At 38.6% G+C, this 22,623-nt stretch overlaps 1 protein-coding gene across 1 annotated transcript in view; it reads right to left on the reverse strand.

The window, feature by feature from the left end:
- MYO5A (myosin VA) overlaps window positions 1-22,623 on the reverse strand; it is a 150,238-nt gene that overhangs the window by 14,513 nt on the left and 113,102 nt on the right. Inside the window, 3 exon segments of the mRNA XM_049769351.1 lie at window positions 7,836-7,929; window positions 12,264-12,462; window positions 20,526-20,626. Coding sequence (XP_049625308.1) covers window positions 7,836-7,929; window positions 12,264-12,462; window positions 20,526-20,626 — 394 coding nt within the window.

A 22,623-nucleotide genomic window follows, 5' to 3' on the forward strand; every position in this document is an offset into this window, starting at 1 on the left:
TTACTCAGTGTCACGAGTGTCTGACCTAAACAAAGAGGCTCTAAGATTTTCCTCCTACATGAAAAGATTTAGCTTTACAATCACATTAAAACATCCCCAGTCCTGGCTGCCCTGCACCTGAAAGTACCTGCCCCGTTTCCACCTCTCCCCTTTCTAAGGACCCAGGACATACACTGCAGATGGGAGGGACCCATAATGCAGATGCCAGCCTCTTTTGTCATCAATGTACTCTGCTCCCCACATTCCTGCACCATGTGCCACTTTTCCCTGGCTGCTCAGTACCAGAAACACTGCCCAATTCTCAAACCCCAAACTGTGCTTGTACTAGTATGTCTGCATAACAACTTCACCCCTTCCACCCCACTAATGCCAAGTGTATGTCTGGTTTTGATATCTTGCCTCAAATGCCTATACATTGACTTCCAGGAAAATGGGGATCACAAGTTATTTTTCTGTATGAATATTGAAATAGTATGTAAGGGAACTGACACTGTGTTGGATATAAAGACATCCAAGAAATAAACAAGTTTAGCTAGAGAGATGATAGTATAAGGGAATGTGAAGATAAAGATCTGAGGGCTCTTAATGTAAATTATAGGGAAAGGCCTGTGCACTGGAGTTCTGTATTCAGTTTTTTATCTGTCACCCATTCCAGAGGATGACAATCTTCAGATATTTTACCTTAGCTTCCTCTTTCTTCACAAATTCCCTTAGAATTGTAAACCCCCCCTTAAACTTAGCATTAGATAGAAATTTGTCTTGTTATCTACCTTTCTTCCAATGTTGATTATTCCTGAACAATACATGTCCTACAAGAAGTATACTTCAATCAATGAGGCGATGAGCCCTTAACCCCATGCTTTTATCTCATATGTCTGTCTTATTTTCTTAATCTTTACAGCACCCCTCTTCAAGACTGTTCACCCAGGGCTGGACTCCTATTAGATTAACAGAATATAGAGTAACATTATGCTGACATATAAAGAAACAGTTCAGATCTCAGATAATTGGGAATCTCAATCTCAAACAAGCACCCACAAATCTTTCAAAACAATGAAGAAACAAAGGAATTAACATACTCTGACAGACAGGGCACCACATACAGCAGTACCAATAGGGGTCACTTCTGAATACAGAGCTAGGAATAAACAGCCTCTGAGAATCAAAAGTTTGGCGCCCAAACTGTTCCCCACTACCAAAACAAATCAACCAAACAAAAACCCAGACACTGCAATATCATCTCAAAATTAGAGAATTGAAAGAAAACTGGCAAAGGAGGAAAAGGAACAAATGAGTCATGATATAGTTCGTGGAGGGATATATTAAAATAAGTAGGTTTTAAATTCTTTTATTAGCTGAAGGAGACAGTGAAGAAAATCTATTAAGGCATAAATTAAGTTTGACTTCAGAAACTACTATTGAATAAAATGCAAAAAAAGGTATTAGTTTTCTCTGTACTATTTCCTGTGTCAGTTCTAGAAAACCAGTTCCACAGGACAAGTTATCACAGAGAACATCAATAACAGTCAGTCCTCTGGCATACATGGCAGTGAATTTGGTGACAGACACACTACCCATTTCAAGCTAATTCTGACATCCAGAACTATCAGGGCTGAAAATCATCAGTTTGATGGCATCTTGAGATTGGCCATGTAAAAGGTAAATAGGGGCAGGCACGGTGGCGCTAGAGGTAAGGTGCCTGCCTTGCCTGCGCTATCCTAGGATGGACCAAGGTTCGATCCCCCCACGTTCCATATGGTCCCCCAAGCCAGGAGCGATTTCTGAGCACACAGTCAGGAGTAACCTCTGAGCGTCACCGGGTGTGGCCCAAACCCCTCCCCCCAAAAAAGGTAAATAAATCAGAAGCTAGAGTGATATAGTGGGGAGGGCATTTGCTTTAAATAGGGCTGAGTAGTTTCAATCCCTGGTACCCCATATGATCTTCTGAGCTCTCTAGGAGAGATTCCTGAGCACAAAGTCAAGAATAAGCCAAGTGAGGCCCCAAAACAAAAACAACAAAAATAAGTAAAAGTGAATAAATCAGGATTGTGGCTACCTTTCATAATCTAGTATTTTATATGCATGAATATGGACTAATTATAAATTACAAGGTCCCTAAACAAGAGATAATTTATGTAAGATATTTATGTTATATAAATTATCCTGGAGCAAGTTTAAACTCAATACCACAAGGATTTCACAATTAGCATACAGAGGTCCTCATCTTATATGGTTCCTTGAGCCTGCTAGGAGGGATTTCTGAGCACAGAGCCAGAAGTAGCCCCTGAGAGTCACTGGGTGTGGGATCATATGGGATGCCAGGGATCAACTTCTGGTGGGCTGTGTACAAGGCAAGTACCCTTCCCACTGCATTATGGTCCTGAATAAAGATTTTTAGTGTGCATTATTTGAAGGTTTAAAAAAATTGTGGGGGGCACAACCATTAGTGCTCAGGAGCTACACCTAGTTCTGTGTTCAGGAGTTATTCCTAGTTGTGCTTAAGGGATCATGTAGAACCAGTGATCAAATTTGGTATACAAAGCCAGCAATCAGTACCCTGAACTAGGCCTGAAATTTTAATGTCATAAATGAATAAAGCAATATTTAAGAATTTTATATAAAATATTACTATATAGTAATTTATTATTTTAAATAAAAATTTCAAGCATATTATCATTATTACAGTAAAAATCGAGGGGCTGAAATAACATTACAATGGGTAAGGGGCTTGCCTTTTACATGGCCAATCTAGGCTTGATTCCCAGCATACCATTTTGTCCTCTAAACACTGCACCTAAGTGTAGAGCCAGGAGTAACCCCTGATTATCATCATTTGTGGCCCCAAAATAAAAAGGAAACAATAACAAATAAAAAATAGATGGTCATAAGTATTTTTGGAATGAACTCACTTAACAAATACCTATAAAATGATCATAATATGTCAGCCACTATGCTAGGTATTACTAAAAAAAAAAGTGGGGGATAAGAAATAGTTCTCAAATTCAGGACACCATTTTTAGAAACTTCTTAAAAAAAAACCCAGCAAAACTCTGGTCCAAATTATGGTCCACAGGAACAGAGTCATGAAATCTGTAACAGACCTGCTTCTGCGAATATGACAAAGGATGAACAAGACTATCAAGAGCAGGGGTCTCAAACTCAATTTACCTGGGGGCCGCAGGAGGCAAAGTCGGGGTGAGGCAGGGTCGCATAAGGGATTTCACACACACAAAAAAAAAAAGTCCTCAAACGTCATTATTAACAGTTTTAATTATTTCTTCTGAACATGAATAGAACATTAAGTGAAGATCATGAACAGTTCTTCTGAACATGGCATCTTTTGCCTATTCCTTGCTGCCAGAGACTTGACAGTGCTTCTTCTCACAAATCTGAACCACATTTGGCTTTAGAGAGGAAGCAGTTGAGACCCTCAGTATGGCTTGAAGATGATCATCATTAAGTCTAGACCTGTACTTGGACTTATTGAAGTTCAATGTGGAGAATAACTTTTCCCAAAAAGGCACATGGCGCGCTTGAACATTCGGGAAAGCTCAGGGAAGCTGGGGGGCAATTCTCTCAAAAATTGCCCATGCATGTCTGCTTTTCCACTAATCTCCCTGAACTTGGCTTTGAGATCAGAGTTGCATTGCAGGTCAATGAGCTCCATTTGAAGCCCAGGAGGGGCATCTTGCACATCAAAGGAAAAGGGGTCCACAAAAATTTGAAAAGTGGCTCTGTGCTTTTTGAAGTCTGCGAATCTGTGATCAAATTCCTTCTGTAGCTTAAAAATAGCATCAACATATTTCTCACCACTGAATGGTTTGCCTGCATCCACAAGTGCCTTGCATGCTGGGAAATGGCAAAGGTTTGTCTGGGAGAGCTGGGATTTCCATAACACAAGTTTTGTGGAGAATGCTTTCACGTTGTCATAGGCAGCACTGATAAGCTGCCCCGGGCCTTGTAACATCTTGTTTAGTACATTCAGCTTATGTGTGATGTCAACAAGAAAAGCTAAGTCCATGAGCCATTTGTGATCACTCAACTCAGAAACAGCATTCCCATACTTCTCCATGAAGTCTTTCACTTCTTCTCTCAACTCAAAAAAATCTTTTCAGGACATTTCCCCTGCTGAGCCAACGTACCTTGGTGAAATAGAGCACATCTCCATATTCTGACTCCATTTCCTCTAAAAAAGCACGGAACCTCCTGTGCTTAAGCCCCTGGATCTGACTTGGTTGATGCATTTCACAACAACAGACATCACATTGTCACACGGCAGGCATTTACTGCAAAGGGCCTGCTGATGGATAATGCAGTGAAGAGCAATGGCCTTCTCTATACCCTCCTCTTCAAGTTTTTTTGGAACAAGTGCCACCAGTCCATTTTTCCTCCCTGTCATCAATGGCGCTCCATTGGTTATTATTCCAACAAACCTCTTCCATGGCAAACCTGCATTCTCAATGGCATCACACAGATGCCGAAATATCTCATTAGCGGTGGTCTGGCCATGCATTGGAATTATTGTGAGCAGCTCCTCTGTCAATTCAAAATTGCAATCAACACCACAGACATAAATTGTGAGCTGCACAGTGTCTGTTATATCTGTGCCCTCGTCAAGAGCAACTGAGTAGGCATCAAAACATTTGGCTTTCTCACACAGTTGATGATAAATGTCACTTGACATGTCAGAAATGTGCTCTGCCACAGTGTTGTCAGAAAGGCTGATTTTGCTAAACTGACCTTTCTTTTCCGGACAGATAATACTTGCAGCTGAAACATGCATTTTTTTTTTAAAACAAACTCTCCTTTTGTGAATGGTTTCCCTGCCTTAGCAATCATCTCACTAACCATGTAAGTAGCTTCAACTCATGCAACATTCTCTTTGGTTGCTTTCTTGAAGAGATCTTCTTGCCTCATTAGACATGCTTTAAGACTGGCAACCCGCTTGGCTCTCTCATTTCCTTGATATTTTGCACATTTCACAGCATGTTTAGTTGAATAATGGCGTTTCAAGTTGTATTACTTGTGCACTGCAACTTTCTCTGAGCAAATAAGACATGTAGGGTCCCTGTGTTCAACAAAGAAATACTGCATCTCCCACTTTTCCTGAAATTGTCTGTGCTCATCATCAATCTTTTTCTTCACTGCAGGCTTTGATGAAGTCATGATGAAGGTATGACAAAAGCTAATTCTGTAATAAATTTCCCTCCCTTAGGCCTCCGATAATGCAAGGGACAGCGGGCAGGAGCACCGAAAATGACGTCTGCTGCGCTAGGCGCAAAGTATTCGCGATTATTCGCTTACTGAATATTCGCAATAAAAAATCGCATTAAACATTTGCATACCCCGAACGGAACTGCGATTTTTACTGCGATTATTCCTTAAGTGAATAGTCAGGAATACTGCGATATTTGAAGGCCAACCACGGGCCACAAAATGTATGAAGGGACGCAAACGGCCCGCGAGTTTGAGACCCCTGATCAAGAGAAACAGGATGACTAACATGAATGAGACCAACAGGATTGGCATGTTGGAAGAATGAAAGTCACACTTAGAATTAATTCTGGGGCCGGAGTGATAGCACAACAGTAGGGCATTTGCCTTGCATGCGGCCAACAACCCGGAGCAACTCAGTTTGATTCCTGGCACCCATATGGTCCTCCAGCCTGCCAGGGGCGATTTCTGAGTGCAGAGCCAGGAGTGACTCCTGAGCACCACGGGGTGTGGCCAAACAACTTATCAATCAATTAATCAATCCATAAAGTTTAAAAAATAGAATTCTGAAAAAGAAATTGGAAAATATCATGCTGAGTGCAGTGAATCAAAAATAGGATAGATACTGAATGATTACGCTCTCATGTGCAATATGAACAAACACAGATAGGGAATAAAAACCCACCATTGATAACAGATCCTGAGACTCAGCCTATAGAATTCAGTTTGCTGGGGGTGAGGCAGTAGGATTGGGAGGGGAATCTCAAAGCAGTAGTGGTGTACGCTATTCTCTGCTGGTTGGTGTGGATTAGCAACACTGTATGCTTGAAATATGTATTGCGAATCATGATACCGAAATTTAAAATTAAAAGCAAATTATTTAAAGATTTCAATCCCATTGGTCAGAGAGACAGTACAAGAGGCGAGGGCCTTTATGTTCACTACTGATCCAGGTTTCATCCCTGACACTTCACATAGTCCTCTGAGCACTGCTAGGTGTGACCCTTGAGCACAGTGACAGGATTAAGTTCTAAACACTGTTGGGTGAGACTCCCCAAAACAAAACAAAACAAAAAAAACCCCCCAAACCCCAAACAAATATATCTGGGACTGGAGAGATAGTACAGTGGTAAGGTTCTTGTCTGCAGGTGGCTGACTAAGGTTTGATCTTGCACACTACCAGGAGTAAGTCCTGATCACCACTGGTTTTGGCCCCTCAAAAGACAAAAGCAAACAAAAGAATCCTAGGAGATTCTTTTGAAAGTTCCCAGTGATAGGAAACCTTACCAGACCTTTTGAGTCAAGTTAAAAACTATATAGTATGACACTGAGAGAATACATAGAGAGCCTGACTACACAGTAACATTTCCAGTCAATATGGTAACAGGTTGCATAATTAAAGGGCAGTTATCGGAGAAGAGCTAGAGGAGAGCTCTTAGGCAGTCAGCACACTGCAGGCATATTCCAACATGGTCTGAATCTCCAACAACATCAACATTGCTCTTCATTCTCCAAGGAAAAGGAAGAGATCCCATAAACCAACTACTGAAAATCCACACAAAGCATCTGTTTCCTGCAATCAACTTTGTAGCTACAACAGTTTCTCTAAAATCTACCTAGGTAGGTAGGTTTGAGCCTTCATTCTGGGAAAGTGACTAGTTTGACCATGAGAATGCACTTGTCCAGATTGTCTTTTTGTTGTTGTTTCTGAAGGAACCCATTTTGTCCGCGAAAAACTTTTTTTGTTCAAGGTCAACCATTCAAAGTCAACTTATATTTGGGAAATAATTTTTTTATGATTTTTTCCATATTAATACAAATAATAAAATTTAGAAAATCTATTTCTTTATAAGCATATTTTTCATTACTTCTTTCTTTTCCTCCATTGATGGTTCATTGAAGATAACTTTGTCTACTCATCATGGTGCCATAATATTAAGAATAATTGTGATAAGACTCAAAGTTGCATATAATATTTACTATATAACTGAAACTATTCTTAATGTATTAAACATATCATATCACTGTAGCCTTAAAACATTGAGAGGGGGATACCAGTATCATTCTATTTAACAAATGGAAAAACTGAGATATAGTATCAAGTTTAGAAATTTTCCCAATATTACTGGAATAGGTAGGATTGAAACCCAGGAAAACTAGCTCCAGAATCCATGCTGGGAAAGTGACCAGTAAAAAGCCTGGCAAATAGAAAAGTCATATGTTTGTTGAATGAATTCTCTTCCTTTGTAGTGAACTAAAAAGAACACTTTCCTATTCAGTCATAAAAATTTCTATTCATAGTTTGCTAAAGTAATATTATAAACTTTATATTTGTATTATAAGACTCTTCTCTATTATGTTAAGAGTAAAGAAATGACAAAACCTTGATTCAGCAATGATCATCAAAATATGTTTAAGGGGCTGGTGCAGGTGGCGCTGGAGGTAAGGTGCCTGCCTTGCCTGCGCTTGCCTAGGACGACCGTGGTTTGATCCCCCAGCGTCCCATATGGTCCCACAAACCAGGAGCGATTTCTGAGCACATAACCAGGAGTAACCCCTGAGCATCACTGGGTGTGGCCCCAAAACCAAAATATATATTATATATATATATGTTTAAATACCTTCTAGTTCACCAATCTTTTTGGCAAACACTTTCAGTTGCTTCTTCAGTTTCCGGACAGTCTTATCTTGTTTTTCAAGTTGCTCCATCAAATCCTAAAAACAAAAATAAGAAATATATTTCATAGATCAAAACAAGTTTTAGAAAGTGTACAGAAACAAAGCAGACATGCCATCACAAAAATAGCACTGTTAGTTTCACAGAAAAGCTCAAGGGAAGCTCGTTGGTGGAGCCACCAAGTGACAAGACATGAGACACGCAACTGCAGTGAAGCCAGACATCAGAGTAACAATAGTGCAGTCCTTTCCAGCACGATGGACAGCAGTCTGACTGGGAGTCTTCTTCAGGAAACTCCACATGGTAATATCTCTTGGAAGTAATGAAATGCTCACAAAATGTACAACTATTCCAGTGGCATGTTTTATTTTAAACACTTCTTAAATAAGTAAAATAAATTTTGATGATTATACAAAAAGTTCCACTGGAAGTTTTAAGGCATGGACGTAACAAATGTGCTTATTGATATACAAAAACACTGGCTCTCTGAGACCTAGATTTTGGAGATGTAAAGATCAGTCCTGTAATTAAAGAGACATTAGCAAGTTTGGAAAATTAAAAGACTAGCTGGAAATATAAACGTAGAGAACGTAAGAAAGAGCAGGAGTTGACCTCAATGTTTCTCAACTTAGGGCTATATACCCACCCTGTAAGGCCCCAGGATATTGCAAGGACACCACAGATGAAAACTGTTTATATAGAGGGATAAGGTATAAGATTACTACAAGGGGGCCAACAATAGGTATAATGAGATATACAGAAAGGAAACAGTATTAGAGGGAGTCAGGATAGGAAAAAGGCTGAAAAATATTTTGCTACCTGACTTAGGACCAAGTGAAAAGTGGTATAACTTGTCCATAGAAATCTATGAGGTGATACAATTAATGCAACTGTACTTATTAAAAATCCAACAAAAATGTTTAAAGTTATAGTTTGTATAATTTGATTATTATAGTGTTAGGCTTATAGTATTAATATACAAAATTCCTACATCCCACCATTGTCAGTGTGCATTACCGTCCATCACTCTAACCCAATTTTCATTTTGCTACCCGCTTTACTGTTTTATAATACAAGGCCAATTGTCATTGCCATTGTTCCATATAGTTTATTCCCTGTTTTGTTTCTATTTCATTGATGAGTGTGCTTATCCAGTATTTATTCTTCTCCCTCTGACTTACATTACTTAACATGATATATAAAGGAATTAATCTTGAATTCTTTATATGTGTGTGTGTGAGAGAGAAAGACAGAGAGACAGAAAGAGAAAGAGAGAAGAACAAAGGAAGTAAATTCAGGTAATACCTAACAAGATTTGTAATAATTAATTCTATTTTCATCAAGAATTTTCTATAACAAAAAATAAAATGAAAAGATTAGTTAGCTAATAAGAAAGTGGTCAAAAGCAGACTCAGAGTTTGGAGGGGCAATGAATTGAAGAGATCTGTAGCTGTTACTCAGAAGAGAAGTGTTTACAACTCCAAATGTTTATCTATCCTCCAGTTTAGACAGGAAGATTTAGATCAATAATTCCAAGAAAATGCTTGGTACCATTTCAAAGTGCTTGGCAGTGCTTCCTGGATTTTATTTTTCAAATCACATTTTGCTTCCATCACACTGTAAGCTAGTGTTAATAACAAACAAAAGGTAACAACGAACGATACTGATAGAAGTGACGCTATTGGTGGAAAGACAGCTGTGAGGAGAAACAGGTTTCATAAAAGCTTTTGAAGAGACTTCCTGGGCAGGCGCAGGCAGCAGTAGAGGCAACAGAAACATAATCAGAGATAAAATTACATACAATCATCCGTCTGTAAAGTGAAATCCGATATGACTGATACTTCTTAGGATCATCTGCATATAATTCCTCAAAATACTGAAAAAACAGGCACAATTCATATTTGTTTTTCCTCTGAGAGAAATGCTACCTCCAAGTGAAACCATGTATTAAAATATTTAAAACTCAATGTGAAAATATTTTAAAACACAAATAATGAACCAGAATGTATTCATAAGGCTCTCATATGCTACCTGCCACTGCCTGTTCATCTTTCTAGATTCTACAGTTCAAATACATTTCCCATGCTTAGAGGAAATGGAGGAGGCCAGATTGCTGTTCTTTATAGTAAACAGAAAAGTAGTGTACATTCCTCAGATGACACTGTTATATCACTATTAAGATCTGTCCACAGGTTGCTGAACTCGTATGTAGCAAGCAGCAGGTACAAAAAAGGGGGAGGCAAATAAAATGATAGTGAGAAGATGGCATCAAATCACTGTTAGTTTAAGAAACAATAGTCTTAAAATAAAACATTTCAAAATGTTGGCATCTTGTTTGAAGTAGAAAAAGTTGTTGAGAAGCTTTATGCTTCTCTTCCCTGAGAGGCAGCATGTTCACTAAAGGAGGGAGAAAATAATCATTTTGTTTGTGCTAAGGAACTGATGGGTAGGTAGTTTACACAGATTAGAATTACCAAGAACTTTAAGCTTGGGCCCACTGCTTTAATATTCTGCTCGAGAGTTTAAGATGGAGAAACTCTAAATTTTGAAAAAGTGTCTCATCCACTGTATTTAAGCTTGAATCCATTCTACCAAAGTACCAATCAGTGCAATGGCAAAAGATACTAAAACTTTCAGGAAAATTTATATGCTGTGTGTGTATGTGAGGGGTGCCAAGTCTTAGGCATGCAAGGCATGTATCTTATAGTCTACTTTGAAGCATCTTTATATCATATCTTTATCTCACCTTGTATTTTAGGAGTCATTTATAAGCACAGAATTTGTACAATGATCAATTTGTTAATATATCATTCAGCACATTTCTTGATTCTTAAACATCAAAGCATTGTTAGTTTACTTGAAGTAACAATATTCTTGAAATGTAACATTTCAAAAATATTCTATGATCATAAAGAGTTTTACCCACACAGATAATATTTGTGACCTTGGAAAGACAGTGCCCTCATTTACTGTAGCTTTCATTCCCAAATGAAAACTCAAGTAGAAAGCTAGAAAAGAGAGAGAAACAGAGAGAGAGAGAGAGAGAGAGAGAGAGAGAGAAAGGCAGAGACAGGGAGAGACAGAGAGAGACAGAGAGAGACAGAGAGAGTGAGAAAGAAAAAAAAATGTTTGCCCAAGAGGCAAGCAGTTGGGAGGAGGGTGGGTGGGAAACTGGGAACATTGGTGGTGGGAAATGTGCACTGGTGAAGGGTGTTGTGCATTGTAAGATAAAATATCAATTATGGACAACTTTGTAACTGTGGGAAAAAAACAACTATATTAAGAACAACTTTGTTACCATGGTATTTTAATTTAAAAAAATAAAAGGGAGGGAAATAAAAGAAAAAAGGAAGAGAGAGATTGTAAAGTATACCTCCGAGTTTTACTTCTAATTAGTATAAAAGATGGTTGAAGACACTAGAAAACTATTTGTAATGTATAAGATGGAGCAATAATTTAGACAGTTAAATAACAGGAAATCTTCAATAACTCATTAGATTTCTTATCAAATTTAATTAAAATATCTGAAAATCTTTCAAAATTATTTTTGTGACTAAAAAATAGATATTCTAAGCATTTTCTGCAAAATAATGAAAGAAAAAGAAACTTGGACTCTGTTCTGTGCTTGGAATCTAGCAAGAGGAAATTGTTTCCTTCATTGAATATATTCTATTTCATTCAAGTACAAATCTGGATCCTGAACCCCCCTCTCCTTCTTCCTGACCTTGGGAGCTCCAAACAGTGTTAAACAAAAGCCCTTGCCTGGTCCTATCAATCATTTTCCATGACCATAACTACACTTCACTTGCCTGCTAGAGATGAAGGCTAGGGCAGTCTTGGTGTCTGCTTGGGGACCAAATTGGTCATGACCACTAAGTAACAAATCACCACCTGTTGATGTCAGGAAGTAGGTTACCAGAGTTCTGGAGGAATAAAATCCAAGAATCAGAGCTGGAGAGAGCACAGTGGTAGGGCACTTGCCTTGTACTTGGCTGAACCACGATGGACCTGGGTTTGATTCCCAGCATCCCATTTTGTCCCCTAAGCCTGCCAGGAGTGATTTCTGAGCACAGAGCCAGGAATAACCCCTGTGTGCCACTGGGTGTGGCCCCCCCCCCCAAAAAAAATCAATCATTGCAAGTAAATCTCCCAGATCTTTCAGGTATGCACAGAAAACACAACCTGTTGTGAGAAATATACTAATCTGTGCACATTTTTATTCCCACCAAGAGTCATATTTTTTTCATCCTTTCTCTTCTAGAGTAGGATAATAATGGATGTGGGGCTGTGAATATTTCCTAGATAGAAGCTTGAGGAGCTCTGTAGAGGGCTGTATGCTCCTGTTACAGAATGTAGGGATCCACACACTTACCAAGTTTTCATTGGTTAACCTGGTGATTTCATGCTGCAGACTGGCCTCAATGCGAGCCTCTGGGGGCAGCTGTAAATTCTGGGCCAGCAACTGCTGCTGCCGGTTATTCTCCTCCTTCAAGCTCTGTATCTCCCCACGGAGTACTTCAGCCTCATTTTCATGGCTTCTTTTCTGTGACTGGAGCTGGGATTCTAGGAGCCTGCAAAGCAGCCACACAGGTATGGTGTGATAAATTTGGGTGTCACAACCTGAACCCTTGCCTAGTAGGTAAGAAGTTTCATACTTATTTGTAAGGGCAGAAAAGATGAATATTCTTTAATATCCATGTAATAACTTCTATTTTGATTCAAATCATGAACACAAATGTGTCAAAAGTAGAAACCAAAACTCTCACATCTGTGGCACAGAAAGTTTTCCGAGGCCTTAAGAAAGGCTTACAGGAAAGGATGACTCATACCAAAAATAAATAACATATTTTTAGACATTAATATGGCTTACTACCTTAACAAGTAAGCATTTAATATGGCAAAGACAGAAATTTTGCCATATATTAACTCGGCATTTTGTAATTTTAGAACTATTATTCAGAATTATTTAGTGATTTCAGACAGAGGGTAGGATAAAGGCCTCATTTTTATTTTCTTCCTTTGTCTCTGAAAGACCATAAATGCTGGGATGCTACTATAAATTATATCTGCCCCAAACGTAGTTTTGAAATCTCACGTAAAACTATTTTATATTTCTCTATTTTATCTTCTCACTCATAAGCATCCATATCAGAAACAAAATCATATGAGACATGGTTTGGGGGCATAAATATCAATGGGACTAATACAGAGGTGAGAGCTTCTTTTAGCAAACACAAGTCACCTACGCCCAGGAATAGATCAAAGGCATTAGTAGCAAGAATCCTAGAGTGAGCAGCATCTGCTTTTTATCACACACTTTTAATTTTACATTAATTTACTCTATTACCAAGCACAAAACAAATTTGTATTTAAAGAATCAACTGATAGGAAGAATGAAAAGATTCTTTCATTCCACTCTCGTTGGTTACCAATTGCTTAGTAAGACATACTGATATTATTGCAAGTAAACTGTGAACAGATGGCTGAAATTAACTCTATAAATTTAAAGGCAACAATTTATCATGAGAACAAAGCAATATAAGCAGAAGCACTTGAATAAACCGTTTATAAGTATTTTTAAGTTTGGGAGCTGAAGAGTTAGTACAGGGATTAAAGTGCTTTCCTTACAGATAGCTGACCCAGTCTGGTGCCCAAAGGATACCTGGTATGGTCCAAATATACCCCCAATATAAAAAAGTATTTAAAAAATTTAATCACTGAAATTATTTTAGAGATTGGGGGCTGGGCCATACTCAAATACATCAGGGGTCACTCCTGGTAGTAATACAGGATATAGGACTGGGATCAGTCACATGCTAGGTAAAACTTTAATTCCCTGGCCCTAGTTTGAAAACACAAATATAATTGGAGCAAGAGCGTCTGTGCTAGAGAGGTGTTTGCCACTTCAATTTTATTTGCTTTTCCCTCGTCATACTGAACAAGTTGAGTTTGGGTTATAATTCTGAACTGGAGCAATGCAGAAAATCTCCTGATTTGATATTTCACAAATTAGAGTTTTATAACAGCCATAGTTTACTAAATCATGTACACAAGATCACTGTTGGCAGCAGTAATAACACCATATGATTATGTATCCATATTGGTATAGGCACATACATCCTTTAGATTGATTATTTAAAATAAGACACCACTAAGTTATAGGTACCAAACTTTCCAACTTAGAAAAGTTTTAGCTCTAGTTGAAAGACCTGGAGTTCTTTCTTCCAAAGAATTGGAATTCTTCCAATTCCACAAGTTTTAGTGTCTGATAGGAATTCTAGATGGTATAATTCAACTAAGGGCAGCAATTTTTTGACCAAAATTCATATCTCCTTTATTTATTAACTTAATTATTTCTGTATTTCTATGGTACTGGGATCAGACCCAAAGCCTTAATTGCAAGCAAGGCAAATTCTCTACCACTGAGCTACATCCCTGCACCTGTTCTACTTTTGATAGCATCCTTCGGTGGAAAGTTATCAATATTAATATAATTGGCCAACTGTCCTTCGTTACCCAGGAAGATAATGCACTTATTAAATCAGGAAATACAGAAGTTAAAGTCAGAAGAATGCTGTTAGTAGAAAAAACAATATGTTAATAACATTCCCATAGGAGGGGACTAATTTAACCTGTTTGCTTGTTTTAACCCTTCATAAACCAGCCACAGCTCTCCATCCTCATTCAACTCATGGCAATCCATAGCAGATGATCTTCCATGCACAAGGAACAACAATGCAAAACAAAGGGACACAGTATGGTAATGAGATGATATCAAGAGCAGCACCTGGCATTTAAATATTGCATTATCATATTTCACTGCATAATTATGCCACTGTATGGCACTCTGCTTTTTAGTAATACCCACACAATTAAAAAAGCTTCACATAATGGTCATGCCAACATTTTTGCAAAGGAAAAATGGATTGGCATAAAATCTGTGACAATATTTAGTGAAATGTGGTACGACAATAAAAATGTCTTTATTAATGGAAGATGAATTTAGAACATTAAACTTGTTATTTTTGAAAGAAAACATGTAGCACCATACATAAATGGATAGAAATGAAAGCAGACTAATCACAGGTCTAGAGCTATTTTACCTGCAAAATAAGAAATAACAAAAGAGAAGAGAAAAAGTAGTCCTGTTTTTAATGTTTTATTTAACTAGTGAGTGATCTTAAGTGCCCCATGACTTTTTGTTTTGGGCTATACCCAGTGGTGCTCAGCTTACTCTTGGCTCTGCACTCAGGAATTACTCCTGGCCATGCCTGGGATACCATACGGGATGCTAGGAATGGAATTCAGGTTGGCCATATGCAAGGCAAGTGCCATACCTAAATATATTTTTGCTCTGGACCCTATGCCAGGATACTTAAAAGAGTTTTCTGGTGGTGTTTCTAAATCATGTCTTCAACTAGCATTCAACGTCACTTCAGTCCTCCCGAAACCAGGAGTTTAATGCTAGATCAGGAAACTGGATAGAGGTGTAGACACAAAAACACCATGAAGATTGTTCCCAAAATTCAAAATCAGTCTTCTCTGTTTAAAGAGGATTAGTGATTCTAACCCTCTAATTCAAGTGGGCCAGGTCTGTGAATAGCCTGTTGTGGAAAGCTGTGTCATCAAGTAGTAGAGCCATGATTTGTAAACTTATTACGGTAAAAACTTACATATCAAAGCTTATGAAACACTACACAGGATTTTGCTATTTTATATTAAAGAGAACAAGCTGCTGGTGGGAGGGTGATGTCAAAATGGCAGAAAAACAGCAATTTGAGAGCACTACTGAAACCTTAGATTTGAAACTACCAAAAAAGAGAGTGACAAACATTTTTAGGGGAACCTGCTAAGAAAGGTCACAGGAGAACCTAGACATCATCTTTGGGAGACTTTCTGCTGTGGGGCAAGAAGTCAAGACCAGGGCCCGGAGAGATAGCACAGCGGCGTTTGCCTTGCAAGCAGCCGATCCAGGACCAAAGGTGGTTGTTTCGAATCCTGGTGTCCCATATGGTCCCCTGTGCCTGCCAGGAGCTATTTCTGAGCAGACAGCCAGGAGTAACCCCTGAGCACCGCCGGGTGTGGCCCAAAAACCAAAAAAAAAGAAGTCAAGACCAGCTTGCAAGCTACATAGAGCCCTGGGCTTTTGTGGTAAATAAAGCCCTTAGAAAATTCAGGTAGCACCCCAGGAAAGCAACTCAGCTCTGGAATTATACAGCAGAGAGGACCATAGCTACAATGTGAAAGATATAGACAAAGGGAACAAAATGAAGCAGGCTATGTGAAACCTGGTGTCCTGGGAATAAACTGTAGGTTCAAGATTTTTAGGTACTGGAGGGAGGGAGGGGAATGAGTTCCAAGTTTCAAAGACACAGGGCTCTGTTCTCACATGCACTAGGGTAGGAACTGAGTGATAGAGAACTAGAAGTATGACTCAAGCTAGAACCTGACTTTGTCTCTACAGCCTCAAGTGATCTAGGTAGAAACTTTTACTTCTTCTGAGGTGAGTCTTGTCCACTCAAGGCCAACAGTGGAGCAGGTTGTAAGTGGCTTTGCTTAGCCAAATCCAAGGATTCAGCCCTGCCTAGAATTATGTCCACTGCTAGCAAGTAAACTATATTCCAAAGCATTTTTCAGTTAGAAAGGCAAGGACAGTCAAATCTGAAGGGCAAGTATAGGGACACACCATACATTAACTTAAATAGACTAATGAAGACCTTGACATTAGATCGAAATCCATATAATACAATCATGGAAAATAAAAACAGAACTTTCCATGATACTGATCTTAGAGGTACCTTCAATAATTCAACTCCTGGGGCCGAAGTGATAGCATAGTGGTAGGGCATTTGCCTTGCATGCTGCCAACCCAGGACAGACCCGGGTTCAATCCCCAGTATCCTATATGGTCCCCTGAGCCTGGCAGAAGCAATTTCTGAGCATGGAGCCAGGAGTAACCCATGAGCACTGCTGCCGGGTGTGGCCCAAAAACAAAAACAAAAACAAAAACACACAAAAATATTCAACTCCACTGACAGAGAAAACAAGAGCAAAAGTGGGTGAAATTACATCAAACAGAAGTTTCTGTATCCCACACAAATGAGGCAGAAATAAAAAGACACTCTACTAAATAGAAAAAATTATTTGTACACTGTACATCAGATAAAGACTTAATAGCCAGGATATAGAGAACACTCACAATGTTTAATAATTAAAAAATAAACAACCCATCAAAAATGGGGAAAGGAGATGAGCAAACACTTTTCAATGAAGACATATGGTTAGCCAGCAAGCACATGAAAAAGTGCTCAGGACTGGAGAAAGTACACGTCTTACATGTGTCCACTCCAGGTTTGAATCTGGCACCCCATGTAATCCTGAGGCCCTCAGGAGTCATCACTGAGCACAGAGCTAGGAGTAACCCTGAACACTATCAAGAGTGGACCAAAAACAAACCAAAAGAAAGAAAAGAAAGTGTTCAATATCAAAATGATAATAAACTGTAAACTTCATTTCACAGAGGATAGATTTCCTTTATCAAAAATCTAGAAACAACAAGTGCTAGTGAGGATGAAGTGTAAAAGAAATCCTCTTTCAACTTTTTCTGCAGGTTTTAGGAAAGTGTTAGGGAAGCCATCTGGCTGCATAGGAGTCAGACCCTGAGGCTAAGGATGGAGATCTCAGGCAAAGTTTTGACAATGCTGTTAACCAGAGCTTCTGACCCAAATAAGTAGGGCCTTTAAGAGAATGTGCCCAGACTAACTTCCTAGGAGGGAAGCATTAGTGAAGGCAAATAAGGAGAAGGGAGTCTCAACACTTCCTTAAGATGCAAGTATAAACCCCACAACTCTGTACCTCGTCTTGGCCCAATAACTGAAGGGAAAGAAGCACTCAGGACCATAGAAGCAATCTATCGTTTTCTCAACACCACCCAGTTGGGGCTGGCCAAAGACCGCTGGTTATGGTTGGACCCTAGACTCCTATATTTCACGGGAGTGGGAATAATGGGGCAGTGGTACGTACAACAGACTTTGACTAGTTCTGGACTGAAGAGAACATCACCCTGCAGGGTACAGAAGGCAAGGGCACGGGCCTCTTACCTACCCTTGGAGGTGCCACCTGGGTCCCCTCCCCTTACCTGGACTTTTGCAATATAGCTGCATGGGGAAGTAATTCCCATCAGGGACCAAAAAGGACATGGTTTGCACATATCAAGGGACTGATTCCCTATGTGTTTGTCACTGCTTTGCAAACCCAGATGAGTTTTGCAACATGGTCATTCTCCTACCCCTGATGTCATATCAGTCAGGAGAAGGTGGGTGGGAACAAGCTGAGCAAAGTTATCACCCCCACTGGAAGAGAGCATTCCCCTTCTTATTCCAGCTCTTGTAGCAGCTGGTATTGTTGATTCCACTGGGGTGGGAGTGTCAAGGAAGACATGCAACGTAAACTCTCTCAACAAGTAAATGCTGATCTGAGAAGATATAATTTTTCTATCGGGATGTTAGAAGAACAAGTTGTCTCCTTAGCTGAAGTTGCTCTCCAGAATAGGCAGAGGCTAGATCTACTCTTTCTGAAGGAAGGAGGGCTGTACATGGCTCTCAGGGAGCAATGATGTTTTTATGCTAACAAGTTAGGGCTCATCCATGAGACATAGCAGCTAGTTTGCAGGAGCAGCAAAGGCAATGGAAAGATTCTGCCTCCCATATGAAGTTCATTCAATTAACCTGTAAAACCTCCCTGATAACTGCCCTGGCTGGATCACTGTTCATTTTATTTTGATGATTTTCTTAATAGGTCCTTGCATAATTAACTTCCTCACCTGCTTTATTCAGGTACACACAGGTACAGTTAAGATGCTTGTGCTAAGGTTCCAATATATGCTCATAAGTAGGCATGAGGACAAGAAACCTCAGGCAGAGTCATAGATTTGATTCAGGTCCATAAAAAGAGGAGGGAATATGGGGTTCTGGTTTCTGAACAAGGAAGGACATCATTTTGTAAAAGCCACATGTCAGGCTTCTCTTAGGTTCTGAACAAGAAGAGACTGTTTTGTAAGAACCACATGTTAAGCTTTCCTCAAGCCTATTTCCATTAACACCACCCCAAGCTACTTGGTCAGATTGGGTAGCTTATTGGGGAAGGACACAAGGAAGCAGTAGGAAGGTACCCCTAGAAAACAGCCAATCATTTTAAAGATCATCAAAAAGCTAGAACCTCCCTAAAAAAGAAAAAAAAAAAAGAATCTTCATTCTTTGGTAGGAATGTCCTCTGTTCAATTTCAATGAAAAAAACAGTATGGAAATATCAAAAAATAAAAGTGGAACTAACTATATGATTCACCGATTCTATTCCTTGCTATCTATTCCAAGAACACAAATCATTAATTCAAAAATACATATTTTCACCTAAATTCATCCTGAAACATAGGCATATTTATATTTATACTCCTAAGTTAAAATTCAAGTTTACTCACTTTTATTTTTGTTTTGGGGCCACACCCAGTGATGCTCAGGGGTTGGTAACTCCTGGCTCTGTGTTCAGAAATCGCTCCTGGCTTGGGGGACTATATAGGATGCCAGGGATGGAACCGAGGTCTGTCCTGAGTAAGCCGTGTGCAAGGTGAATACCCTACTGCTGTGCCACCACTCTGGCCCCTACCCAAACATTTTTATAAACATTCCCTACTCTAATCTATGCCCCAAAGACCTAGACCAAGATAACATATTGATAATACAAATTCACAGAATCCTATTTCTCTATGATCATTATGGTGTTCTTTTAAGCATAGAGTATTCTTTTTTTTTTTTTTTTTTTTGCAGAAATTGCAATGCCATTTATATCTTTGTTTCTTTGGGAACAATGATGGTGGCTTTATTTATTTATATATTAAAAAAAAGCATAGAGTATTCTAAATCTGAAATCCAAAGTATTTAAAGGGCAAGGTAGTAGGGAGGATAAAGGAATTTCAGGAATAAGTCTCTCCTCCAAAATGACTGACTACAAGAAATCTTCCAAAGAAGTCTAGCAATTATGATTAATCAAATTCTGCATCATTAGCCAAATATGCACTGCAACTTTAGTCATATTTAGGATAAATGAAATAGTTTTTAGACTATCTTATGAATTCTAACAGAAACATGGTTCAAATATCTGGCTTCTAACTGAGAAGTCCCAGTGCCCTTTTTAAATTATATGGCTAACAATGATGTGACCTCAGATATTTCTTTACTTCTCTTCACACTAATTCAAATAGTGAGAATGGCAGTTGCCTCTACAAACCTCACAAATAACCATCCTGAATATTAAATGTAAGCGACTAACCCAAAATATTCAACAAATGGTTTTCTAAGTTTAAGATTATAAGGTTCTATGTCTAAGGTTTTAAAGTCTATGATTCTAAACAAACAGTAATACATTCCTTTGATCTAGAGAATTTATTCTGATACCTCTCATCAATAATACAACCTTATGTTATATATGCCATTTTAATTGGTAATATATTAAGAATTTGGTTTCACTGGAAGATAAGCTGATATCAATAAAGCAATGGATCAACAATTTTACTTAATTTTCAAAAAGTTAACCAGACAAATACTTATCAAGATGATTAAAATAAAAATTATCCATTTACCTGTTTGTTTCTTTCAAACCAATGTATGCTTGTGCTATTTCACCTTTATCTTTCATTTTTTGTACATCTTCCAGAAGTAGTGTGGAATCTGTCATTGTATTCTGAAGGGGGAAATAACATCATTTCTACATTAAGACAAAATTCAGCTGCTTTGAATTACATACAACATATTTCTTTCAGAATAGAGGTATTTACATGCTCCAACTTCCTTTGCCCTATTAGAACATTCCCAGCCCCAAACAGATCCAGTAGAGGGTGGAAACACAGGTAGTTATAAGAAAGAAGCACCTTCAGTGCTCTCCTGACTATCTCTGATTTGTAATACAAAGTGGTGAGATTTTAGTGTACTGCAGAGAGAGAGAGAGAGAGAGAGAGAGAGAGAGAGAGAGAGAGAGAGAGAGAGAGAGAGAGAGAGAGAGGAAGGGAGGGAGGGAGGGAGGAAGGGAGGGAGGGAAGGAGGGAAGGAGGGAAGGAGAGAAGAGAGGAGAGGAGAGGAGAGGAGAGGAGAGGGGAGGGGAGGGGAGGGGGGAAAGGAGAGGAGAGGAAAGGGGAAGAGAGGGGAGAGGAGAAAGAAGAAAAAAGTCTGCCCCAGAGGCAGGCAACTGGGAGGGTGGGTGAGAAACTGGGGACATTGGTGGCAGAAAATGCATACTGGTGAAGGGTGTTGTATATTCTAAGACTGAAGCCCAATCCTGAACAACTTGTAAATGTGGGGAAAAAAAAAAACACTCAACATTTTCATTCGTTTTTCTTTTATTTTTTTTTCTGACAACAATGTCATTTAAAAATTATGCTTCTAATTATTCTTTCTCTTAAGCTAGACCAAAATAAGAACTCAAGGCCTATTTTATTCATCTAAATAGTATCTGTCTGATCTGTCAGTTAATGTTTGCTCTAAAACCAAATTGCAATGGTGTAGAATTAATGAGTACAACTTCAAACTAATAAACCTATTCTTGACTATTATAATCTTTTTTCCTTCTTGCACTCATTATCTTATATAGACATTTCAAATAAGGTTTTGAGTTCTGTGTCTAACATATGTGAGGTGTGTACTCCAGAATGTCACTGTCTGGCCCCAAAGAACCAGCCTTAGTGGCTCCAAGATGGTTGGTATGATGAAGATCTATTTTTCTCCCAATGCTATTTGTTTGTATAAAAATGCATTATTAGAGAAGAATAAACAGAATCTGTGATAAAAGTTATTCACAAGAGCTTATACTTTGCAGAATATTAAGGATTACCATAATCACCATATATACAATTCTTCAGTCAGTTTATAAGTATTTAGGTACAGATCTCACAGAATTTTTCTTCTTCCCATGAAAGGCAGAAAATAGTTTCATTCTATGGAGGGCTACTTTTAGATTTTTAAAGTTTTGTTTGTTTGTTTGTTTGTTTGTGGGTCATATCCAGATGTATTCAGGGCTCACTCCTGTCTGGGGGAATCACTCCTAGTGGTGTGCAGTCACATGAAAGGCAAGTTCTTAACCCCTGTACTATTCCTCTGGCTGCAGATTTACAAGTTTTGATGACCATTTTTCTGTAGAGTAAATGATGTTTTGTGTATTCCTGAAGGTTTTTAAATTCCTAGTCGATTAGTAACTTGATCTAATTATGATAGATTTAGTGCTCAGATGTCTAGGTACTGAATAGCTAGTACTTTACTCCTCCTGTGTGTTTTATTTAGCTAAGAAGTTTATCTGCAGAGCAAGAGGCTCATTGATCAAAGGTAATCTCCCAACCCAGTGAATACAAATTCTGAAAAGATTTCCACACAGGAAGCTCCATATTTACTAGGAAGGGTTTGCTCAGTCTTCAGGCTCTTCCTTACCCTTAGTTATAGACCCACACAATCATGTTTTCTATTGTGTTCCCATCTAAGGGATTTCCATCCAAAACTTAGAGATGGTCTGTTAATAACTACTACAGCAAGTCAAGCAAATTTCTGTATGATCTAAGTATCCATTATATTTCTTTTATCTTTTAAAATAATATTATAATATAGGAAATCAATTTATAAATGTCAAAATAAATTTTGTAAACATATATTGGAAGGTGTCATAAATTAAATTGGATTCATTAAAAGAATTCACTG

This window comes from Suncus etruscus, chromosome 2 (genome assembly GCF_024139225.1).
Source record: "Suncus etruscus isolate mSunEtr1 chromosome 2, mSunEtr1.pri.cur, whole genome shotgun sequence".
In the NCBI taxonomy this organism is placed as follows: Eukaryota; Metazoa; Chordata; class Mammalia; order Eulipotyphla; family Soricidae; genus Suncus; species Suncus etruscus.